Source organism: Ceratotherium simum, chromosome 6 (assembly GCF_057802395.1).
Source record: "Ceratotherium simum simum isolate JZ-2026a chromosome 6, ASM5780239v1, whole genome shotgun sequence".
Lineage (NCBI taxonomy): Eukaryota > Metazoa > Chordata > Mammalia > Perissodactyla > Rhinocerotidae > Ceratotherium > Ceratotherium simum.
Window position 1 is genome coordinate 73,323,169 of NC_141905.1, and position 25,326 is coordinate 73,348,494.

The 25,326-nt window shown below is 44.0% G+C and overlaps 1 protein-coding gene across 2 annotated transcripts in view; it reads right to left on the reverse strand.

Annotated features, from left to right (window-relative positions):
• The window catches only part of ABLIM1 (actin binding LIM protein 1), a 293,279-nt gene that overhangs the window by 138,000 nt on the left and 129,953 nt on the right, over positions 1-25,326 (reverse strand). For both annotated transcript variants that reach the window (XM_087432660.1, XM_087432658.1), the window contains exon 2: positions 4,655-4,789. In XM_087432660.1, coding sequence (XP_087288786.1) covers positions 4,655-4,789 — 135 coding nt within the window. The remainder of the gene's footprint in view (positions 1-4,654; positions 4,790-25,326) is intronic.

Consider the following 25,326-nt stretch of genomic DNA (forward strand, 5'->3'; position numbering starts at 1 on the left):
ATTACTATCATGATGCAGACAAGGCAATACATTAAAAAACTATCACATCACTGGAACAATATCAGAATGAACAGACAGCATTAAAAAAAAAAACTCTGTTAGTGGGATGATTGCCGCTAATGGGCAAGGATGAAAAATAAAGCTACTGAGTACTGAAGATAAAGAATAGTTCCATCCAGAACCCTGCAGCCATATTTTACTCCCATTGGGTTATTATAAAGAATAACATAAGCTTTTGGGATCTCTTTTCCTTTTAATTATAGAATCCGCCCATTAACTAAACCACTTCCTCATCTCATTACCAAGTGGGTACATTTTCTGAGTTTACAAATGGGAATTAGGTTCTACTTCCTTCACATGCTGGCATTCTTGATTATTCAGTTCCTGCCTTTTTTCCCCTCCCCAGGGAAATTTCACACACAATTAGCAATTATCTAGATGCCAACACTTTCTTTTCTTTTTTTTGTTCCAAACACTTTCAAATCCTTCTTCCTAACACAGTATCTCTTGAGTGCTAAGCCTACCGGACTCTGGATGTACCATGTGCACTCAGCCTCAGTGTATCCCAAACTGAACTCTCTCCCAGCATTACCCTATCCAGTGCTCCTGTATTTCCTTAGTTAGTAGCAACCATTTGTCCACCCAGGCAGTCCAACCAGAAACCTGGATTCTTCTTCACACCTCACATACTATCAACCTTAACTTTAAATGTCTCTTAAATCTGTCCTCTGTTTTCTATCACACCTGCTGCTACCTTACATTACATTTTCACCTGGAACACCATTATATCTCCCCCAGGGGTCTCCCTGCCTCTAGTCTGCATCCTGTCTCTCTCTCCAAGACAGCACGTATTACTAAGTATCATAAATGTTGCTTATTTATGTCTCTTCAAATAGCCCATGAGTTCTTTGAGGACAACCATGGTGTGTTGTCTCTTTCTATTCTCAGTACTTAGCACGGTATCCCGCATGGAGTCTGTGTTCAATTAACATTTACTAATTGGATAAATTAGACCATCAGATCCCAAGATGTCAGAAATTTCAGGAAGTGAGATGGGTTCACCAACAAAATTTCTGCTCACCAACCCTGAGCCTGTTACAGCTAAACCTGTGAAGCCACGGACTGGTCATCGGTTTCGGTTTGTGCTATGACCTTTAATTCCTCCACAGCACCCCTGCCTTCGTACTTGTCTAGCTCTCATGTAAGATGTTCAGTGTCCTCTTTCTCCCTCTCCTTTCAAAATCCATTCTTGGTGAAAGAGTTCATTTCTGCTCTTTATTCCTACAGGTGTTTGCATTTAAGGGCTTTCTTTCTAATTGTGGAAAGCAACCTCTGGCTCCATTCAAGAACTAGGAGGCTTTGGCGACACAGTATATGTGTGAAGGAGAACAGGATGGGAGGGAGAGGAGAGAACTCGAGGGAGAAATTCTGGCTGGCCCTGAAATCACAGTCGGAACCTGAAGGTTTCTCCTCTGCACTCAGCCAGTTCTTGACCAAAAGGCCAGGCTTGTTTTAGCAAGTGCTCTGCACCCCGAATCCCCTGTCCCAGGGCATCAGCTCACTGTCTGAACATGACACCTTTACTTTAGATGTAACAAAAAGAAAACAAAGCTGTTATTTCAAGACTTAGCTCCAGTCAGGGCCACTCAGGTGAGGAGGAAAACAGCATTCCTCAAGGAGAAGACTTCTGTTTCTTCTGGGAAACCAACCTAATGGACTTACAAAAGTAAAGACCTTAAGGGAATTTAGAGTCCTGATCTGGCAGTGAGGGAGAAGGAAATTGGGGTCCCTGGAATCGAGGGGAGAAGGGTCTTTGTAGAGAGAGGAAGCCCTACCAAGACAGTGGCAGCTGAGATTCTGAATAAGTATAAGAAATGGCCCTCATTGTACTTTCTGCTCAATTTTTCTGTGAACCTAAAACTGCTCTAAAAATTAAAGTCTATTATTTTGAAAAAGAAAGAAAGAAATGCCCCCGGCCAATGACACATTTCTTGTTTTGGAGATGGCATGAGAATACTAGGGCAGTTGTTGCCTATTCTGTGCTATAACTTCCCTCCGTTACCCAAACCTTCAGTAACTCTGCTGAAAACAGCTGCCTTGTGTGGCGGTACCCTGGGAAAAGGAGGAAGAGGAATGGTGGCCAGCGTGGGGTGAAGCAATGCAAAAGGCACAGCACTCACAAAGGGGGACCAAGAATTTGGTACCGGCAAGAATTTGCAGCAAGAGGGGACCACAAGAATGCAAACCTCAAGCAATCTCTAGAACTGTGCTGTCCCATGCTGTAGCCACTTGAAACGTGACGAGTCCAAATTGAGATGTGCTGTTAAGCCAGTATGAAAAAAACATAAAGAATGTCAAGCATCTCAACAAATTTTATATTAATTTCATGTTGAAATGATAATATTTTGGGTATATATGGATAAATAAAATATAATGTGACAGTTAATTGCACCTGTCCCTTTTTACCTTTTTAGTATAGCTATTAGAAAATTTAGAATTACATATGTGGCTTCTATCATATTTCTCTTGGACAACACTACTCTAGAATCTTGGGGAAAAGGCATGAATTTGCTAGAATGTAAGGCATAGGGAACTTAAACCACTTTCTTTGGATATTAAAGAAAAGGGTGACGCCAGGAAGCTGGGGACATAAGACGGTAGACATTAATTGTGAGATTAATTGTGAGAAAATACAAATTTACGAGAAGAGATGACATATTTTAGTAAAGTTTTGTTAAAATAAATGTAATTCCTACAAACAGCAAGTGCTCTTAAAATATGATTCAGTTTGTACAAAAATTCAGCTTTTCAGGAACATGTTGATAGCATGAAACAACGCATATGTGGTACAACTTTCCAACATAAATAACTTATATTCAGTCCTTAGATTTAAACCAGAAGAGAAAAAAGCAAGGAAGCTTCCAGCCCGCGGGGGATAAACGAACGTGTCGTCTAATACCTTGATGTGTTGAACAGTGACTACTCAGACCTGAGATTAACACTTTATACTTTCAACTAGAAATATAAAATACATACAGGGCTACAGTTGTTTACAGATTGTACTTATTTCCTACTGAATCTACCCCTTGAACCACGTCTTACGAAACTAAAGAGCGAAAAACAATACAAAACACAATGTCTGATTCCAAGTTAGCCAATCTGGATGTAACCAGAAAGTATTTTTTTCTCTGACATGCTACCTAAGAGGCTCTAATTCAGTACCTCTGGGTTCTATATTACACACATACATGGTTATGTGTGTATGGAATTGGCAAACTTCAGACCTGGGGTGATTTAAATATCACATAATCTAGTCTCTTTATTTTACAGATAAGGACGTGGAGCCACAGAGAGACAGGAAACTTGTTGAGATGACAGAGCTGCTTAGTTGGCAATGGCGGGACTCAAGCCACACAGAGTGGCAGTGCAGTCAGTACCCTGGGTGTGACCCTGGTGTTTCCTGATGACCAACTAGGGTTGTCTGAAACCTGGGGATTTACTGTACTTACCCATAGAGGTTTTCAAGAGGATTAAAGAATCTGTCTCTATAAGATATGCATCATAGCCTTTTTAATCTATGGCATGCTCATTGGGAGTTAAACTCATGCCCTCCCTTCCCCTTGGATCTTTTCACTGGAGCTATATGCTAGTGCTCTTTCTCCTGAAAAGTCTACACTCTGTGGACTCCAGAAAACTCCCAATCCTCTTTTTTTCATGTGTTTGAGGGTCACTAGGTAGCCTGGAGTCTACTTGAGAGGCTGCCTGGCCACGGACAGATGGCTTAAGATGGCTATGCTGAGTTCATAACCTAAGACACTCAAAATGGAAGGCGCTTCCCAGGGATGAAGGTGGTTACCATGTTCACAGTGCAGAGTAAAGCCACACAGCAGCTCAAAGTCTTGTCCCTCTTCTATCTCTCTTCCTACTTTCCTCTACTCCAACTGAGCTACGCAGGCATGTCCTCAGCTCAAGGAACCTACTTCTCAAACAAACACACAAAAACCACTCTCTTCTTCCTCTTTTTCCCCACTCAGCTATGCCCTGGCTCCAGAATAACAGGTCAGCATATTTCATACCAAGATGCCAACAGTTATAAAACCCAAAAGGGAGGATTGTTAATGAAAATCAACCCCCAACTGGTAGCTTCTTGGATGGGAGGTATTTTTCTGCTTGGAGGCCTTCCAAGTGTTCTTGCTTAATTCTCACTTCTCAACACACACACACACACACACACACACACACACACGCAACCCATACATACCCCACAGTTCCAGTGAGTTAGAACCCCAATCTTACAGGTTTTTCAGCCATCCTATAAGTAATGGCTATTGGGACAATTGTGGTAGGAGTCCCTCATTTCAGAGGAAAAGACATACAAAGGACAAAACACAAAACTGCATTTTTACTGATCTTCCACAATTAGTCCCCGCTCCCAGGATGAGGAACCTCAGCAAACACCCAAAGCCCTGTGTACCACTCGGTCTCCCCTTTGAGTCTAATCCACTCTTAAACTAGAGAAGGTAAGTGATTCCAGGGCTTCTGAGCACGTTCACTCATCGTCCAGTGACCTGGTCTGGAGTTAAGCGGATGGGCAGACCCCAAGGCAGCACCGATTGTGACCTGCCACTAAGCCAGGGAGCACGAGGCACTGTACCTTTGCAGGTGAAACATTTGATGTGGAAATGTTTGGTCTGGACCCGAAGCACTTCGCCCTTGCACGGTTCCCCACATTTATGGCAGTGAATGACCGGCTTCTCGGATGGGTGGTGAGGGTCCTGTGGGTGGGCCACTGAAAGAAAAGCAACAAAAGACCATATGAGTAGAAAGCATTCCTACAAAAGGGGTCTTTATAGGCGTGCATAAATAGCCCCATAATTTTGGTATCAAGTAGCCAACATTGATTCAGTAAGTGTGAATTCAGCCCCTCTCCCCATGCCATAATCATGAGGATACACAAAGAAACAAAGAAAGCCGTGGCTTTTAATAGTCCAGTAGGGAAAACACCGGGCTTGCTCCTCTGGGAGCCACAGTTCTCTTGTTTCTTCCCAAACTTCTCCAGGACCACATAACTGGGTCACTAAATATATGATCTTGTTTGGTTCAATGTTTTGTAATACGTATCTGTAATATGACTTTATCTTGGTTTAGAAAGCACTGCTTTCAGTGAAGAGCGCACTGCAAACTGTAAGTTCCTGGAGGATGGGGACCATTTCTTAAAGCTCATATTTTTTCCCTTCCCATTTTACTTCTCCTTCCTTCCCCCAGCTCCTCAGACCACAGCAGAATGCTCACGCTCCAAAGGAGCTCAGCAAATGTTTATTTACTTAACGTTAGTATGTGCCGGCTAGTTCCTCGTCTGCTCTACCAGAGTCATTCCTGATCTTAACTTGCCAACTCATTTAACCCATTGGAGGCCTATTATAAGCCTTAGTGTGTGCACACTTCCTGATACATACGCTGCATGCAGTAATTTTTTAAAAAATTAATTAGTAACTATGTGGATCTCTCTGGACCTCAGTTTCCTCCCCTGTAAAAAAAGGGGATTGGACCAGAGGATTTCGAAGGTCTTTTCAGGCTCTAAAACCACATGATGGGGCTTACAGGGATTATTCTCTGAGTTTCCAGGGTGTGGCCTTCAGAGAATAGAAGTTATTGAGATTGCCCTGCCCCAGGAATAGGATTCACAGCCTCCTCTTTACAAGAGAGAGAAGGCAGGGAGAGGACACCTGTGGCTTTAGCTAACCAAGGGTCTCATTTAACCTGCAGTTTCCCAGCCAGAGAATGCAGTTAGATACTTTTTGCTATTAAATTCCTTTTCTTTTTTTTTTTTTTTTTAAAGATTTTATTTATTTTATTTTTTCCCCCCAAAGCCCCAGTAGATAGTTGTATGTCATAGCTGCACATCCTTCCAGTTGCTGTATGTGGGACTCGGCCTCAGGATGGACGGAGAAGTGGTGCCTCAATGCGCACCCGGGATCCGAACCCGGGCCACCAGCATTGCAGCGCGCGCACTTAACCACCAAGCCACAGGGCCGGCCCTAAATTCCTTTTCTGATTAGGGTCCTCAGAAGGAGGAACTGTGTGATATATAAAAACGTGTTACAGAAGTACCTACATGAGCATGATATGGGATAAGAACAGTGACCCTAAAATTAATCAACCAACACAAAGAACAAAGATGATTTTTTTCCTCAAATGGCAAACCCGGGTTGGACAGGAGGGAGATGTGGGAAGATATTGCTGAGACTCCATTTTGCAACACCTTGCAGCCAGGACCTCTCCATACACCACAAGTATAATCGTTCATTGTCCCTCTCAGACCACTGTAACGTTCTCATTTTGCCTGGAAAGAATTTGAACAAGACACTCCAAATAATCCATTACTAGCTAAACTCTGAGAAACAAGGTGGTTCTTGTGAGATGTTGACCAGGAGCAGCTGTAGTTTCGGGTTAAAGACCTGATCCGAATTCTCTGCGCTGGACTCCGGGAGCAAGGTACCAACACTGTGATGTGATACACCTGCTTTCCCTTATCTACCTGCCAGGATCTCTCCTGGAACCTGTATTTACAGCAGAAGTCAGGATTATCTACAGGAATTAAGGAGGGGCATCCTTTCAAGATCTCTAAACAACCACTGACTTTTAAAGGGATGTGTAACAAGGCCCCAAATCTATTAACCTCGGCTTTAAAAAAATGTTTCCCATAACAATATCTGCTTCAAGTGCTAAAGGAGAAGATGTGAGGCTTTTTTTTTTTTTTAAATTCCTGCTGCCTATAAGAATGGAAGTAAATAATATTTACTGGGCATCTCTCTCTCCTAAGTGTCAGGCACCATGGAAGGTGCTTACACATGAGTCATTTTATTCCATCCTTACCAGCCCCCTCTCTCTCTCAGTGAGGTGGGTAATATTGTTCCCATTTGACAGATGAGGAAATAGAGCCTCAGAGAAGTTGAGCAGTCTGCTCAAGGAAAAGTAAGCAGAAGCACAAAGATCTACACCCAGGCCTCTCTGACTCCCAAGCTCATCTCCTCCTGTGCTTTCTGTCTAAATCAGCAATTGTCACAAGCCTGACCCTGATTGTTAGAAGTCAGTCAATCACTGATCCAGCCAAGCTCAAGGGCAGTTCTAAAAGCAGCAGCTAGGACTTGGTTTATAAAGGGAACACACACAATGTGCGCAAAAGTACCGCTAGCAGGGCGTGGCACCCAGGTGGTAATCCCCAGTTGGCACGGCTGATTCCCTGAATCAGAACCCCCTGCTCCATGTAATAAAAGTGCAGATTCCACCAATGGAGGAATGGATAAAGAAGATGCGGTGTGTGTATACATATATATATTTACACACACACAATGAAATAGCCATAAAAAAAGACAAAATTGTGCCATTTGTGACAACATGGACGGACCTTGAGCATATTATGCTGAGCGAAATAAGTCAAACAGAGAAAGACAAATACCGTATGATTTGACTCATATGTGGAAGATAAACAAACACACAGATGAGGAGAACAGATTGGTGGTTACCAGAGGAGAAGGGGGTGGGGGAGGGCGAAAGGGGTAAAGGGGCACATATGTATGGTGTCGGATAAAAACTGGACTGTTGGCGGTGAACACGACACAGGCTATACAGAAACTGAAACATAGTGATATACACCTGAAATTTACACAATGTTGTAAGCCAATATGATCCCAATAAAATAATTTTTAAAAAATGTAGATTCTTCAGTCCCATTGAACTAGGGGTGGGAGTCTGGGATCTATCGTTTCAGTAAGCTTCTCAGGTGATTCGTATGCATACGACAGTTTAAGAGCTCTTTACCTTTAGAATTCAGACAACATGGATAAGCAAGTTACAGAGAAGAGTGAGAAGGAAGAAAGTAATCCACAAGACCATCCTCTTCAAAAACAGTATTAGAACGCAGTGGATCTCCTGACTATAATGGAGAAGGTATTTTTGGATAAGACACTGCACTGCAGTTTCTCTTGATACTTGAATTTTTTACAGGTGAGCAACCAAGCCTTGCTGAGTAATGATGAGGGAAGGAAAATATCATTTCACTTCTTGGCTTTTCCCTTCATCTGAACAAAGGTGCCAGTGCAGAAGCTGGCACCACTCACAAAGGTCAGAATTGGGATCAGTATCTGCATTTTGCAAGCATTTCCCTTTGGAAATATATATGACAGTGCGACGTCCTCCACGCCCGGAGATGACCTTTGTTTTCACCCAGAGATGAGCAGAGACTATATCACGCGTACTTGCCTTTCCATCATACATCAGCCTAGGCAGACACACAACCCACTTGTGAAGAAATGGGCTTTTCTTATTAGGTTATGACAGAATCCAAAGACCAAAAGAGACTCAGTGTTTATTTCATCCCAACTCAAATCAGTGTAAACAAAAGAATCTCTCTCCTTTTTAAAGATTAATAAAGAGGTTTATTTTACATAACTGCCTTTGGCAGTTTGGTTAATACCAAATGTATGTTCATTGGCTCAATTTTACATTTTTAAAATATGCTGAGTCAGTTGCAATACACTGATGACATTAATTCTGTACTCCTCTTATTTGTCACTTGGCTCTGTTGCTAATTTTTACTTGATTGCTCCATCTTTCAGAGCCTGGGTGGTCCCTACTTATTCTACTGATAGGAAAACTGAGGGGCAGAGAGTTTACATTCCTTGCCCAAAGTTACCAGCAAGTTATTGGCAGCTGTGCACTCAGCACTCGGGCTTCCCAGATCTTTCTACTGTACCAAGGAGTCAATGATTTACCCTGGAACTTGGGCAAACATGGTTCAAGTTTTCCACAGCTCATCAATTTGTTGCTAAAATAAGAATAGTGCAATGAAAAGCCAAAAGCATGGTTGCACACATTCTGAATAAGGAGGAAATACATATGAAGAAACAAGAGTCTATTTGCCTGAAAAGGTCAAGGGATTCCTCTGCTGCAAAATACGCAGTTTGGAGGGATTCTGGCTTCTCAGATAAAACAGCCTATTGCAAGGTCAGCTGAGAAGTTTCCCATTGTCTTTTACAGTCAAGCAAAGCAGGTTAGCCACATCCCTGAAACTCCAGCGTAGGACAGGAACCAAAAGTTCCATTTTGGATGTATTACTGTGGAAATGCCTATTAGATATCTCAGGTGATAAGACTGGGGGATCGAGACCATTAAGAAAATCTCAGTAACCTTCAGGGCCCCCAAGCAAAGGCCATTACAGGCTGGAAGAGGAAGGCCAAAAAGAGTAGGCAGAGCCCTTCCTTCTAATCCAGAACCAGCCTCGTCTTGCCCAAGCTATCTCCATCTGGGGGACAGACCATGGATCTAGACCATCAGAAACAGAACGTCTGAGAAAGCATGTTTGGGATAAAAATCTCTGTAGCAGGAGACTATCACAACCTGTGACAGCATACTCAGTATGAGTTAGAACTTGCCCGGGGAATCTGAAATATTCAGGATCAACCAGGGAACAAATTTTCCCTCCCAAGAGCCCCCCTCTCTTAACAGCACCACCACTCCCTTAACTAGCCTTAGAAACTAGACCGTGCTGTGCCTGATGGCTTTCAAAGCCCCTACGTCTGTATTATCTCATTTCACTCTCACCAGAGCTCTATGCAGTAGGAAGAACAGGGACTGTCAACCTCATTTTACAAATGGGCAAACTGAGACTCTGAGGAACAAAGTGCCTCATTCAGGGTGACACAGCCAAGAAACAAAGAGTTGGCAGTAAACTAATCAATGCTCTTTACACCCAAACAATCCTCTAATCACCGACGCTGGGAACCTTGCCGTCATCCTTGATCCCACCCTCTCTTTCATCGCCCAATAATTCTGTCTGCTCATCCCTTCACTCAGCAATGAATCCAGCCTTCAATCCCTTTTCTCAGATTGCTGAGTGTTTCCTACTCCCTGGCTCTTTCTTCTTCAATGCAACCTGCAAACAGCAGGCCACTCAAAGAGGTGGAGCATCACTCCCCACTCCTCAAGTGTGGGCTACGCTTGGTGACTTCCTTCCAAAGAGGACAGTATGGAAAGGGGGGGGGGAAAGTAACTTTACAGTGGACAACTCTGACCAACACTCCCTCAGCCAGGCAGTCAAGGCCAACATCAACAGCGATAGTCACGTTGATGGATGTGCCTTTGATCTGATGTGATGAAACCGGCCTTTGCCTGTGTGGTCCTCCTTCCAAAAAACCCCGTAATCCTAGTGTTATCAGGAGAAAACTCCCAAATTGAGGGACATGCTCCGAAAACCTGACTAGTACTCTTCAAAACTGTCAAGATCATCAAAAACAAGAAAGAAAGTCCTCTTGTCACAACCAAGAGGAGCCTAAGGAGACAAGACGATGAAATGTAACGTGGTGTCCTGGATGGGATCTCAGAACAGAAAAAAGGACATCAGATAAAAACTAAGGAAATACGAATAAAGTATGGACTGTAGTTAATAAAGTATCAATATTGGTTAATTGTAACAAAAGTATTATATTAACGTAAGATGTTACTAATATGGAAACTAGGTGTTGAATATATGGAAACTCTCTGTACTATCTTCTCAAATTTTCTATAAAACTAAAACTGTCCTAAAAAATAAAGTTTATTAAAATAAAACAAAAAGACTTTTGATAGCTCTCTCAGTCCCAATTCATCAAGTCTGAAGTTTTCTGTCTAGCTTCAGAGATCTTCAATAACAGGGCCCACCTTAGCTATTCAGGTACCTAAGAAGGAACTACATTTGCTGAATACTTATCTTAACTACATGTGCTAAGTGGTTTTGAACTCAGGCAGTCCAAACCCAAAGAATGCACACTAAAACACTGGACTATTTCTTTGTGTAAATACACAAATCACCCTTCGGTTGGGCCTTCTGACCACTTCCTGGCCTAGGATCTCCATCTTCCCCAGTGCCTTCACTCACGCTGTGTGCCTCACTTGGAACAGTTTCTCCTTTCCTCGTCTGCCCAGATCAAACCTGACCCACAGGGCCCAGCCCACATCCTGGCTCTTCTCTGAAGTTTTCACTGTGGCTTATATCGATCAAATATTTCATTCTCCCCCAAGTCCTTCAGCACCAAATACCTGTACTGTCACCCAATACTTAATTTTCTCTTGTTTTGTGTTTACTTTGCTTTTGTTTCACAATGCATCAATTCTGACCCCACAAAATTGCCATCTCAATGGTCAAGTCCTCCAAATTTCTGGGATACTTCTTTTTTTTTTTTTTTTTTTAAAGATTTTATTTATTTTATTTTTTCCCCCCAAAGCCCCAGTAGATAGTTGTATGTCATAGCTGCACATCCTTCTAGTTGCTGTATGTGGGACTCGGCCTCAGGATGGACGGAGAAGTGGTGCCTCGATGCGCACCCGGGATCCGAACCCGGGCCACCAGCATCGCAGCGCGCGCACTTAACCACCAAGCCACAGGGCCGGCCCCGGGATACTTCTGATTTCACATATGAAATGACCTGAGCTGTCATCTCTGTACTTCTCAGCTCAATTTTTAGATTACGGAAAATATGGTTACCATCCAATACCACTATTGGGGCATTTCCCACATGAAGCTACAGAGTCCTGGACTTATGACAGCTCAATAAATAACGCCATAACACCATTATATTAAAACAGGTACAATTTATCGAGTACTTATTATGTCCCAGGCACTGTGATAACTAATTTATACTCACAATCACAGGTAATTCTCACAACTGCCTTATGGGGGTGCTGTTTTATTATTCCTGTATCACAGAGGAGGACACCAACGCTAAGAGTTGTTCAAGATCACACAGCTAAGAAGTAATGTGACTCCAAAGCCCAGGCTCTGAAGCTGGGGATTTCCACAGGAAAGTCTTATCCAGCATAGAAGGAAATCAAGCCACTGCAATGTACTAACTAAATTCTGATGACACAGCTCAGAAGCAGGGCACACCCAGCTGCATCATAATCCCAAAGGTAACACCTGCTCGTAAAGAAGCAGATGGGAAATAACACTTCAAATACAAAAAGAAAGTATTCCGGGCTGCAGCAATTTATGGGAAAAGAACCCTTTTAGAGTAACGGTGACACAGCAAGGAAATGCAACCCACCATCAGGACGGTCTTCCCTGCAGCCTCCGCCCTGAGCAGACGCCTCGACTGGACACTGTCCTTGATGAGGATTGGTCTGGATTTGCAACCACAAAATGATATTCTGCTAGTAAGGCTGTTTTCTGCTTCAAGCCAGGAATCTGATTCTCCCGGGAGTCTAATTTCAGAGAGACTGCTGCGTTACCTAGAATATTTTCTATGCTTCTAGCCCATGACTTCCCATTTAATTGTAAACACATAGTGCAGAGCTGTGTTCTCCCCTCTCCTACTGTTTCCCTCCACCTCCTACTCCCTTTCTCGAAGCTAGAATAGCACTAGTGTTGAGCCTAGGAAACAAAAAACTCAAGAGTTTAAATAAATGCATAGAGTGCTTAATTTGCAGTTTACCTAAAAGTCCACTTCCTGCTGTGGCAAGTGGTAGTTACTTGAAGCTACACACTGGCACCCTGTCATTAGTTGTCCAAAATGATCCTTCTCTTTAATTGGCTTCCACGACCTCATTTTCTTATACCGTGTTAGTCTGGTAATCAGGATTGTTACTTGGCACAGAGCGCAGGGCTGCCTTGGCACAAACACTCCCAGGAGGCGGCAGTGGGACAGCTCTGCTCTGGCTTCCCTGCCACTTGTGGCTTTCCCCTTGTAAGATGTCCCGATATTTGATTTGCCCTTCTCTGAGGCAATGCAATAGGTCCTTGCTATTCCTCCAAAAGTAAAAGACCAGTCAGCAATCGGTCAGCTGGGCTCCTGGTTACAGAAACAGCCCGGGCTCAAATCCAGTTAATCTGATTCCCCCAACGCAAACAGGTACTAGGATTATAATAATTCAGCCAGGAAACTTCCTCCTTGTAAATCACATGACACTTTGTCCCTGATGTGCTACACTTGCCTTCTGTGTATGAAGGTTAATCTTAGAAAGGGATTTAAAATCAGCATGGTGCCTTCTCCTCCTCCTTCTAAAAGAGCAACTCCCTAGACACACCTTTTGGTTGAGATGACTCACTGAGACAACACTCTTTTTTGACCTCCCCTAGCCTTTCTCTGATGGCACTCAGTAATTTTACTTTGGAGTACAGTTATTTGCATAAAGTCCCACCTCTCCTCCCAAACAGTAATTAGAAAGGGTCTTAGATTAGGAGTTAGTTAGACCTGACCCCCAGGCCTCCCTCTCCTCCAGGTGACTCTTCCTCCCTGAGACCATAAAGAGGGGCTGAGAATGCGGGGCGGTGGTGGAAACATCTCCTCCTGGGAGCCCCTCCAGCACCAGCCTGGCACACAGATGCCCGTGTCAGCCCACTGTCAAGAAAGACTGTCACGAACATGTAGGAGCAGGACTTTCTGAAGTATAACAAAAATCCCTTCTGAAATTTGATAGAGCCTTTTAAGGTCACCTAGGGATATCAAATTGTCCCTGCACCAGCAATTCCATTTAGAAATGGATCAAGTCAAACAATTGGGCAGTGGCTTCAGCATGAACCCTGCTGGCAGAACATCACATCCTTATAGACTGCTAGAGAGTCTCCTCTGTGCTGATTCATGGATTGGGAGGATTGTGGTCCCACTGGAGCCCTTTACGGGAATGCAAGTTAAGAGAGAGAATCACAGTCTATCAGCATTTAGGCCTAGGGCCCTGAGCCAGGGTTTAACTTAGGCAGGGTGCCACACTGCCTTCTACCCCCTAATTCCAAATCCAGACACCTTAGGAGAACCAATGTGGATCGAAGGGTCCCTGTGAGGTACAACCAAAGTCTGACAACAGCACTGGAAGCTTCCCAGCTGTCTTTGCCTTTTCGTTCGGCAGCTTCTACTCACTGCCCAGGACACACTGGGAATTACTAACTAGTTGAAAATAGCATTTTAGACAAACTAATGAAAGTGATGACTACGCGTAAGGTACTACACAATTTACAAAAGGTGTTCAAATAGAATCTCTCTCTTGATCCCATCAACCTCAAATTATCCTCACTCTATAAATATGAAAACTGAGCTTTAGAGATGTTAAGGGACTTGCCCCAAGAGTGGTGAGCTGGAGCGGGCTCTTGCCAGTCACAGAGAGCTGACTGTGCACAGCTCTGCCCAACTGTGTGGTCAGTGACTTCACCTCAGTAGCTTGAAATCGTCCATGGTAGGGGTATTTACACCACGGAAACTGGCAAACTTTACAAATTAGGGCCTTCCCCTGCTCCCTGTCCCAGAGCTGGCTGTTAAACATTTAGCAGCACAGCATTGTGCCGAGGTTATCCTGCTAGCAGACCCAGGGGAAGGTGAGTTTATGTGTTGATTCACAGAGCAGGGAGTGCGAGTGCTTTTCAGAAACAAGAATTTGAACCCTCTCTGAAAAGGCACCCCCACTCCTGCTCTGTGAATCAACAGACAAACCCATCTTCCCCGAGGTCTCTCCAGTGTCTGCACATCCAGGGGGAGACAAAAGCAAAAGACTTGTGTCTACAGCATCCAACATGCAGAGTCAGACATGATTTTATAAATGCTAGAACTACTCTCTAGGCACTTAGGCTCCTCCCAGACCTGAAGTTCTAGCCCGTTCAAGCTTTCCGTATGACATAATTTTGCCTGGTGTTACCTTTGCAAGAAAAGGCAAACACATATAATCTATACTTGTCGCCTTGCCAGGTATTTTCCTAGTCATCCAGGTGACAGCACAACCCCGGGGGGGGGGGGGGGCGGGGGAGGGGGGGGCCGAGGTCTGATCATTCTGTCATTTAGCTTCAGGAGTTCATCTGCTTGAATGGGAGAGAAGAGATGATCTCCTGAAGTTTAACAAAGCTTAGACCTAGTGAAGTCTATCACTGGGAAAGAAAAAATATGCTTGAAGTCCAACATGGGACTCGGCGGAGAGGGAGAGAGATATTTAAAAGATGCCTCCATGAAAATTCCTAAATGCAACCTTCCAACCCTTGGGAAATACCTTCTTATCAACAGAGTCAACAAATATTGACCAAGCGAGTGCCACTGTGTGTGCTGTGTTGTGCCAGTGTCTGTGGGGAACTCCAGAGACAAGACTACTCATGCCCCTTCAGAGGCAGGGATCCCAGGTATGCGCATAGCACACAGGAAGCCCTACCTGGGGAGTTGATGGACACAGACAGAAAACCACTCAGAAGCCATCCTAGGAGGTTAGGAATATAGGGGTGGCATGGATAATATGCTAGGACTTCTGCAGAGAGAAACATGCAGTAGGCCAGGACAAATAGTTGGAGAAAGTTCCATGGGGGAGGGAGTGGAATTTGACACTGTAGGGCAGGGCTGTAGGTGAAAAGCCCTGGGGGAGGATAGGTCAGAGAGCAGGGACACCACAGCAAGGGCCTGAAGGCAGGAGAGCCCAGGGCTCATCTGAGGGCACGGTAAGTCAGGCAGTCTTCCGAAACAGAGGCTTCATGGACAAGAGCAATGGAAGGAGACAGCTGCACTGTTTCTCCCACGACATTCCTGTAAATCCCAGATCCCGCCCTTAAAGAGCCTCCAGTTTAGTACGGTAGATGGATGGAGGTGGAGGGCAGGGGAGAGAGAGAGAAAGAGAGAGAAAATATGAATGGTAATGAGTGAATATGAATACAAGGTAGAGACTAAATCATGTGCCAGAAGACAATTGTAAAATGAGGAGAGAAACCAGAAAAATGCTTCAAGAAGGAAGCACCCTTCCAGCTGTGCCTTAAACGAAGAGTAGGATTTAAACAGTAGGAAGGAAGACTAAGTCATCTTGGACAATGGGAAGGGTGGGATGGAGTGTGTTTGGGGAACAGCAGGAAATCTGGTTTAGCTGAAGCATAGTAAGTGAAGGGCATCATGGAATATAAGACAGTAGAAGAGGTTTGCCCCTGTGCCTCCTTGAAGGACAAGCTAAGGAACAGCTTTAAAGGTTCCTCATGTCCCCTTGGGTTGAGATCTTGAGATGAGTGATACAGAATATAGTCTAGGCTACTTCTTAGGAGATGAGATAGGACTATTTTTCAGCTCACGGTGCAGGTAAATTGGGAGTGCCGTGCTGTGACATTATGGCTTGCAGAGAGGGGTCACCTCCAGTGGTGAGCTGGTCACAGCACTGGTCCTGGTCAGACAGACTTGGTGTGAATCCTGCCTCCACCCCTCTTAGCTCTGTGATCTTGAAACAAGTTACTTTTCTTCCCTAAGCCTCAATTTCCCCTTCTGTAAAATGGGGATAAATCCTACATTGACACTTAGGAGGATAAAAGAGTTAATGTATATAAAGTGCTCAGCACCTTTCCTGACAGATAGTGAGTGCTCAAGAAATGGAAGCCATTATTGTTTCCATGGTGTTTCAATGTGGGAATATGGTGGGTCATAGTTGAAGGTCTTTGATCATAAATGCCCATGCACTCCACCTTAAACTCAAATATGTTGAATTTCCGGCGCTGTTTTAGCAACAGACACTTGCTTTTCTGCTATGTAATACCCAAAGAAAGTTCAGTTCACTCAATGAATCTTATAGCTTTCACTGTCACCATTTCAGTTTAACCCATAGGCCTGTAAACAGTAGATAATTCACATATCATACAATTCACCCATTTAAAGTGTACAATTCAATGGCTTTTGGTATAGTCACAGAGTTGTGACCATCACCACAATCTAGTTTTAGAACATTTTCATCACCCCAAAAAGAAACCTCATGCCCAGTAGCAGTTACTCCCCATTCCTTCCCCTGCTCAGTCCTAAGAAATCACTAGTCTCTTTTTTGTCTCTGCAGATTTTAAGCAGCTGGTTTGACTAGTATTTGTTAGTCTCAGCTTCTCAACATTTACACAGCAATCAGAAGGAACAATGTATACACACAGACAGGAAACACCCAACACCTTCTACACATCTCACACCTTATTAGTGCAGGAAATCCTCCACACTTAGGTATATATTTGTTTTCCACCAACACATCCCCACCCTGACAAATATTCTCATTATCATTCCATCTCTGCTGCCCTCTTGGGAAAGAGCACATAAAAAGACAAAAAAAAATTGAATGAGATACCATCAGACCCAGTTCACATCTCATGTGGGAGTCTTCACAAACACGACTTGCCTAGAGGTACTTCAATACCAGTGTCAGTGCCAGACATTTACCAGGAAATTAGAAACAATAGGACATGCCTATAAGAAATTGATCCCTCACCAAGCAGGGTGTTAGGAGGGGTTTACTGGACAGTTAGGAAGAATGCGTGGAGTCTGTGTCTTCAGCGTGGGCTTTGGACTAATTTGTTCAATCACTTGGCCACACAGCAACGAGAATGATCTTTTAAGGACATAATTAGAGCAGATGACAGCAGTAATAAGCAGTGCTCCAAGTAGCTTTCCCTGCACTATGCAAGATGCCCTACTGTGGCCACAGAGCCCCGCCCACCCTTCCAGTCTCTTCTCTTGCTCTCTCCACGTCAGTCCCAAGCTCCAATTCCTGCTGCTTCAAGATCTCCAGACACGGCCTTTTCCCTTCCCAGAAGGCTCGTCCCTCAGCTACTTGCAAGGGTGGCTCCTCTCCTTCTGGTCTCACCCTACAGCAGCTGATATGCCACCTCGCAGAGAGTTCTCCCCAAACCACCTCAGTAAAGCCAGTCTCCCTGCGTCCCTACTACCCCCAACTCTGTTTACTTTCTTTATACTTACCACAATCTAAACAGTGTTTCTTTATTTTCTGTCTTCTCCACCAAGAGGTAATTGCCACTGTATTCCCAGGGTCCAGCACAGTTCCTGGTACAAGTCTGTGCTCTATAAACGTATGTTCAATATGTTCATTCACTTAACACTAGCCTGGTTTTCCGTTCCTCTTCCATTGCAACAGCCTCTAGGTGAAACTGAAAGTTGGTTGAATATCTTGGGTTCACCAACAGTATTTATCAATTAGGTAATTTGATGACGTCAATAAACTCAACTAATGACATCAGACACAGGACTTGCTTAAGTCTCTGACTCAGAAAAAAACAAAAGCTGAAGGAATGAGCATACGGATGGACCAGTCTCAAATCAACTCTGACTAAGCTTCTCTCTGAATGAGAACCACACCAGGAAGCACAATTTCCAGCTGAACTGACCCAAGGAGGAGTGGAGGTGGCACCAGAGCCTTGGAAAAGCTAAGTGCATTGTCCCCGGAGTATGACATGGTGATGTGGAATAGCCTACAGGGATGGCTGCAGAGGGGGTGGTCAGCCTCCTCCAGTAAGAATCCTGAGCACACCTGGCTTCCGGCCTGAAACACTGTAAAACTACTGTTTTTATAAGGTCCACACATGCCTGCACCAAATCATTATTAGACATCTCAATTCATCCCACAGCATAAAGAGGAACTAGAGTCCTCAGCTTGCTTGCCCAGAGGATGTGGGCATCAAGAACCAGCAAGGAGAACTTCTTGGTGACGTTCTGTCACAAGACCGTGGGAATTACTGGCCACAGGAAGCCACTCATGTGGCCCTGGAGTAACGTGGCATGACGAAGGTCTACAAACTCTTGCTCTGCTGGAGGTCAACTGCAAAGAGACTGCCTGGCAGAAATGGGTGGGCCTTCCCTGGTTCCTCAACTCACCTATCCTAGCTCTACTTACTTGCCTGGGTCCTGAAACTAATCTGATTACTAAATTCCATATCAATGAACATGCTGGCCCTGATCTTACCCAGCCAAGAGGTAACAGTAGCAGTGACAGCAGCAAGAACAAACAATACTGAGCTCTCACTATGTGCCAGGCATTGTTTCAAATGCTTTACATTTATTAATTGATTCAATTCTCACAATAGTCCTATGAAGTTGGTACTATTAATATCCTTATTTTCTGGTGAGGAAACTGAGGCGCAGGGAGGTTGAGTGACTTGCCCAAGGTCACACAATTAATAAACAGTAGAGCTAGGGTTTGAACCCAGGCAGTTTGGCTGCAGCGCTCCCACTCGTAAACACAACTTGAATTTCAGGCAAACCTATAAAATCCTGAAGGCTTAGGGGATAATTTTACAAAGCCATCAAGGCAAATGGAATGACAATTGTACCACAAGAGACCAATGAGAAAGAGATGGACATATGCAGGGAAGGGCTTCCCAAGTTCAGGCTCTGAACCTGTCTCTACTGAAAATCCTAGCTGAAGGCAGTTTGACACTGCCTCTCCATCCATTTACAAATTTAATGCTTCTCCCTACCTACATATAAATCTTATTTTCTCTGCAAGGGATCTTGGGCCACTCCCTTTGGCTCTAGGCTGTGCACCTACTCTTCTACTTAAATAAACTCTACAGATCAACCGACCTTCAATTAACATTTATTGAGCGCCTACTGTATGGAAGGAGCCATGTTTGAAGCTTTTACACATATTATCTTACTTAAATGAATCCTGACAATAAAGATATGAAGAGGGTAGTGTGCTTTTTCTCCCATATGTTTTTATTTTTATCAAGGTTTAAGAAACTAAATAGACTTATATGCATAAAAAACAAAAATGCTTAAAATGCATGATGGCAATTGCCTGCCCCGCTCCTCCCACCCTCCCATAGGCAGATGTGTTCAACTTTGGGTGTTTTTTCTGGTCTTCATCGCTACATTTCTTAACACCGTGCATACACCAACTCAGCCATTACTTACTAACATCCTGCTCTTACCAATATGGCTATACTACAATTTTCAGCTAAATCTGCGGTCAGTGTTCACACTTTGAGAATGTAATTATTGTTCTACTAGGCTCTGTGGTGCATCCTGTGAATCGAGTCCCTTTCTTGTACATCTTTTTTTCTCTTAGATTTAATCATTTCCTTTTTTCCCACTTGCCTAGCTTCTGATAAACAACCCATCATCTTTTTTTTTTTTTTTAGAAATTTTTGTTGTAGATCTACCAATAATTCTTTCCAATGCTCAAATTTATCAGATAACTTATCAAACCTCCCCACCTGGAAGGAAAAGTGGGCGTTCTCAGTACTATTTTCACTGAAGAAAAAACTGAATCTCACGCAGGTGAAGAGCTTGGCTCTGTATCTTCTGGAAAGTGGCAGAGAGGTGATTTATCTGATACCAATCCCAGCATCCGCTCCCTGGCAGCACACCACCTCTGGGTAAAGAGAACACGCAGGCTGTGGGCTGCTCCAGGGGGTGCTGCTCCCCTTCACGAGGATGAGAGCGGTGCCCTGGAGGGAGGCAATGCACAGGCCCTGTAAGCAAGGCGCCTTCCCCTCTTGTCTCCAAACACTGCGCCCGGTCGTCTTACACGGTGTTGGCCCCCACCCCAATAGTAATATATCGGCTACTCTCCATCCTAGCAAGCTGCTGCTCTGTCTGGCCTTGTTTGCTTAATTCATGTTTAGCAGCTGGCTTCTTTGCCTACTTATTATGCAAAACCACCACATCAGTGCTGCCTCACTGTGGTCATGTGGCTTTCATGGTTGGCATGGCCTTTCCCTAGGGGTCTCGCCATCATACCAGCTCCTTCCAATGGCAAGAAGATGCTCTTGGGCTTGTTTCACAAGTCCAAGCTCTTTTGGAGTCCTGTTGCATGTTGCAGGGGTGCCTCTGACTCAAGATAGGAGTGAGGGCAGACATGCCCTGAACCCAAAGAATGGCCAAGCCTTTCCTGGTGCATTGGAGGCTTGCTACGACAACTCACCTCTCAGGCATTCCTGAGGGAGGGGTGACCTCTCTCCAAAGCCTCTAAATGATAATATCTCTTGAAATGTTGTGATATGTCAAAAATGAATGCTATTTAGCACATGATGCCCACAGATGGAGGTGAAGAGCTGCTGCACTGATGATGGGTGAGATGGTGCAGGACAGACCATCCAAGCCCTGAACTTGTCCTCCTCTCCCTGGCTGTGATGCAAACGCAAGGGGACCACGTGAGCATGGTGACAGGAGTGCGGTGATGCAGAATCATATGGGGAAATTCTTCTAGATAAAAAAGTAGTTCCAGAAACATCATGCTTAGAACTGATGAGGCCTGAATGGGGGTTTCCTTTGGACTTGCTGCTGAACTTCAGCCACACAGCATTTTACTCTGAATTTAACAGCTGGGTCAGTTCTCAATTGTATTAAGCACCCATAAAGATAACACGAAATTCGAGTCAAGCTGTGTTTAGGATAAAGTGATCAATAAAAGATTCTGAAACTATTTTGTCAAAACTTTTCCAGTTGCAAGTAAAGAAACCCAACATAACCAAAACATACCTATGAATCACTATTATAAGAGTATCCAGGATGGAAACATGGTTGCCCAGAAGAGTACCTTATTCTGTCTTCATCCAATAAAACTAGTTAGTGTAGATGTTCTAAACCAATGGTTTTCAAACTTCAGGTCTTGACTCATTGAAATATGAAATAAGTTCAATGGATCATGAGCAGCATATTTAAAAAACAGAAGAGAACAGAAAATAGCTGAAAGGAAAGGTAAGTATGGTTTCATGTGACTTTTATTTTAGCCATTTATATGCATACGCGCACAATTCCCGGGTCCTGATGTGTGAAAATGTCTTCCTTACTGTGGGTAGGTTCGGCGAGCACTGCGTTAAGCCCCAGACCACAATCTGGAGGCCCTTCGTGTGAGTCCTGCCCACAGACATGTTTTGTTTGGCCCACACAAAGTTTTTGAAGAGAAAGTTGAATCATTTGCCAACATTTAAACATCTGGAGATTTTACATAAAAATCCCTATTTCTAGTTACTCTTGAAAATTGGAAGGTCTGACTACTTGGCCCACATCCCTCCATGGGAACTAGGATGGAGTGACAGAGTGGCTTCTCCCTTTAGAGAGGGCCATGCTGTCCAGTTTGCTCCAATCTCCACTCATTTAGGTCACCTGCCTGGTTCCTGGAGGCATCTGTATATCCACCCTCCAGTTCTACCCAACCTCTGCTCCTCCTGACCCGCAAAGTCCTCTGTTTACCCTTCTTGTGTTCACTGCTGTACTAAGTGACAAACAGTAGCTCCTGCCAAACTCAGCTGGCTGCATTTCCTCAGACAGAGGTTGCACCTCACTGCTTCTGTTTTGACAGTTTGACCACCTTTCTCTCATTTCCTCTTTATCCACCTGTTGCACTCCTATTCATGCTTCAAAGCCTAGCCTGCCATGACCTTGCAGCAGAATTAATTACTCCCTGCACTGTGGTCCCATATCACTTTAATAGTTCTCTGTTGAATACATTTCACATTGTATCATAATTACTTATTTATGTGTCTTTGTTACTTGCTAGAATGTGAGTACTTTCAGGTCAAGAATTGTATTTTATTTGTTTCCATACCTAGAATGCTTATCTCTTATTAGGTTCTGAATAAACATTTAAATAAGTATAACCATCTCCCCCACCCATGCACATCATTCATTCACTTATTAGTTCATTCAGCATTCACTGAGCACTTACAATGGAGCAGACACTGTGTTATGGATACAAGTTGAATCAAACACCATGCTTAACCTTAAGAAACTTATAGAACCCCTCAAGACCAATCTTAAATGATCCCTTTTCTGTAAGGCTTTTTCTGATTCATTTGAAACACTAACTCTTCCTTCCTTTGAGCCTTTGAACCTACTGAAGGTAGGAACTTTCCAGTGTATCAGGTCATCCCTGAAATGCCTTGCAGAGAGTAGACCTCAATAAAATTGTGATGTGATCAAGAAGCCACTGCTAAGGTTCACTGTTTCAGGCTGGGACCTTCACACACAGCAGGACTGGTAGTGTCTTCCAGGTGAGTAGGCACAGCACGACTGGACTCCAGGGCAGCAGATACCATTCCCACTGTCCACCCTAAAACTCTGTTCTTCAGTGACTGTCTAGACAGGGGTCCCAAGAGTGGCACATAGACAGCAGTCCAGTAGACACTCGTCTAGCCCATGTGTCACTTATGGGACCCTCCGTGGACCTGGGAACCCACAGGCTCTTCCATTTTTCTGAGAGGTACTGAGCCTTCTCTCCCATTTTCCATCAGACATTCCAGTGTGGAATAACCTTACTATATTTTTCTACCATTCCCTGTTTTTCTTAATTTTTCTTAAACTTCTCCCTCCCTTCATAATGTTTCAAATAATAAACAACAAAAACAATGCAGACAGCTAGAATATAGACCAGATATAGTGGCAGTGGGTGAAACACTCTAAGTTTTAATGATATATTTTAGCTCCTCAAAGACTAAAGAGGGAGTTGTAGCCTTTGTGATTGAAGATATCTAATGAAACTATCTTTTACCAAAGGATTCCAAAGAGGTCTACGAACCCCAGTAAAAATGCTCACCTAACTCTTGGAGAATTAGGAATGACACCTAGAGAATGGCCCACCATGCCTTGACTCTGAATTAGTGCTGCCTTTCCCAAGCTAAGCTGAGCCCCAACTCACTCCCAGGAAAAGGTCCCTTCTAACTTCCTCCCTCACCCACCCTGCCCACCCTCTGCACATCCAGTGTCATATACTGACAGCAGTGTCTTGGCCACTCGAATCGCACAGAAGGTCTGTTTTATTATGAACTGTAGCTTCACTCTATACTGCAGGAGAGTCAGAGCAAGAATGATGCTCTTTGCCATCTGTGCATTATAAGCAAGATAAAGTTAGAAGAAGGCAATGGAGAGGCTACTTTATAAGCTCTCACTTATCTGCCTGCAGGGCTAGTCATTTTATCCACAGAAACTGTAGATTACCTAGACAGTGTCAAAGTGTGGTCCTTGGACCAGCAGCATCAACATCACCTGGCAGTTAGAAACGCAAAACCTCGTGCCCTTCCCCCTTCCCCTGAATCAGAAACTCTCAAAACAGGGCCCAGAAATCCATGTTTTAACAAACTCTCCAGGTGGTAACGATGCCTCCTAAACAGTTAAGCACCACTGCCCTAAATAGTAATTTCCCTGGAAGTATTAAGAAAGCCAGCATCTTCACAGTGAAGTCCAAGTATTCAAACAAGTCAGCCTGTTTGACTTGGGATACAGCAATGGGATACAGAAACTCACCCCCCTCCCCACTGTGCTCCCCCAGGGCACTGGACCATAATAGCATTAATCATGTCAGTGCAAACACAAATACAATGTTTCAGAGAAAAGAGGTCACGCATAGAAATATTCGCCCTCTCCACTGTTAACAAAATTTGCCCTTGAATACACAGCTCCAGCCAGTTTGGGATAAACATACCTCTTGGTATGAGTCACCATCAGACCAACACACAATGAAATAGGAAGCTAGGCTGGTTTCTACTGTGGTTTGCCCAGCTCAGGCTCAACCACAATGGGAAGAAATCCTGCACCACTCACCGGTCACTGAACCTTCTGAAAAGTTCTCTGGCTCTCTAATGCTGGCTCAGGAAAACACTCAGCATTTTGACTTTGGCATATGAGAGGCAAACAAGATCAGGACCCTCATTCTTGCCCCCCATGGACTGTGAATGTGATGACTCAGAGGGGCCCCCTCTTAAAGTGAGTCAGAGGCCAAGATTTTCCTCTTGGTAGGATAAATCTCCCTTAGGATGTCTTTCCTGCAGGAATTTGGAAAAGTCAATTTGTTGTACTTTAAAAAGAGGGTTTCTGTGATGCAGGATAGGTTGTTTCACCCTTCCTGGTCACCTAACCAGGTAATTGGAGAGGCAAGAGGCAGGGCCACCTCCCAAAGTCTGGGAGTAGCTGACAACAGGGCTGGCTCAACCTCCAGCTCAGATGTCCACTCTCTCCGTGTTTTGAGTTCACCGCCTCATCAAAAACTGCTCTCAAGAGCTCTGGGTAAATTTAAGTCAATGTGTTCCTTCTCTCAGATTTATTTACAATTTCAGCCTTCACTCTAATTCTGGAAATGAAGTCTTTTTTTCCTTCTGGATAAACATTTTTCAGACATCAATGAGTAGGTGGCAGAGGGCAGGGATTTGTTATGATTTTTTTTTTTTTAATGTGAAGTTCTTTCCCTTGGCCTCGGAAATCCCATCATCCAAACGGCTCTTCTGTAGTGAAGATAAGCTGAGCAGAGCCATACTTCCGGTGAGAGCAGCACTTTTGTTTATAAAATAGTGAGAGCAATTCACGCTTGGATTTTTTTTCTCTCGAGTGGAGTATGATGACAAAAACTGGAACTCCCCTCCCTTCGAAGACACAAAGTTCACAAATGAGTTGTGTGTACAAATCACGGATCAAGACAACTTATTCTGAAACTCGTAGCATCATGGTGTCTCCCTTAACGACAGCTTCTGTTCAGACCTTACTTAGGAAATGTCCTTGTCATTGGTGAACTCTTGAAAAGCTTGGAGGTTTTCAAGTTAAGGAAAAGATGAAGAACCTAGACAATTCCAGGAGTGGGTAGGGGTGG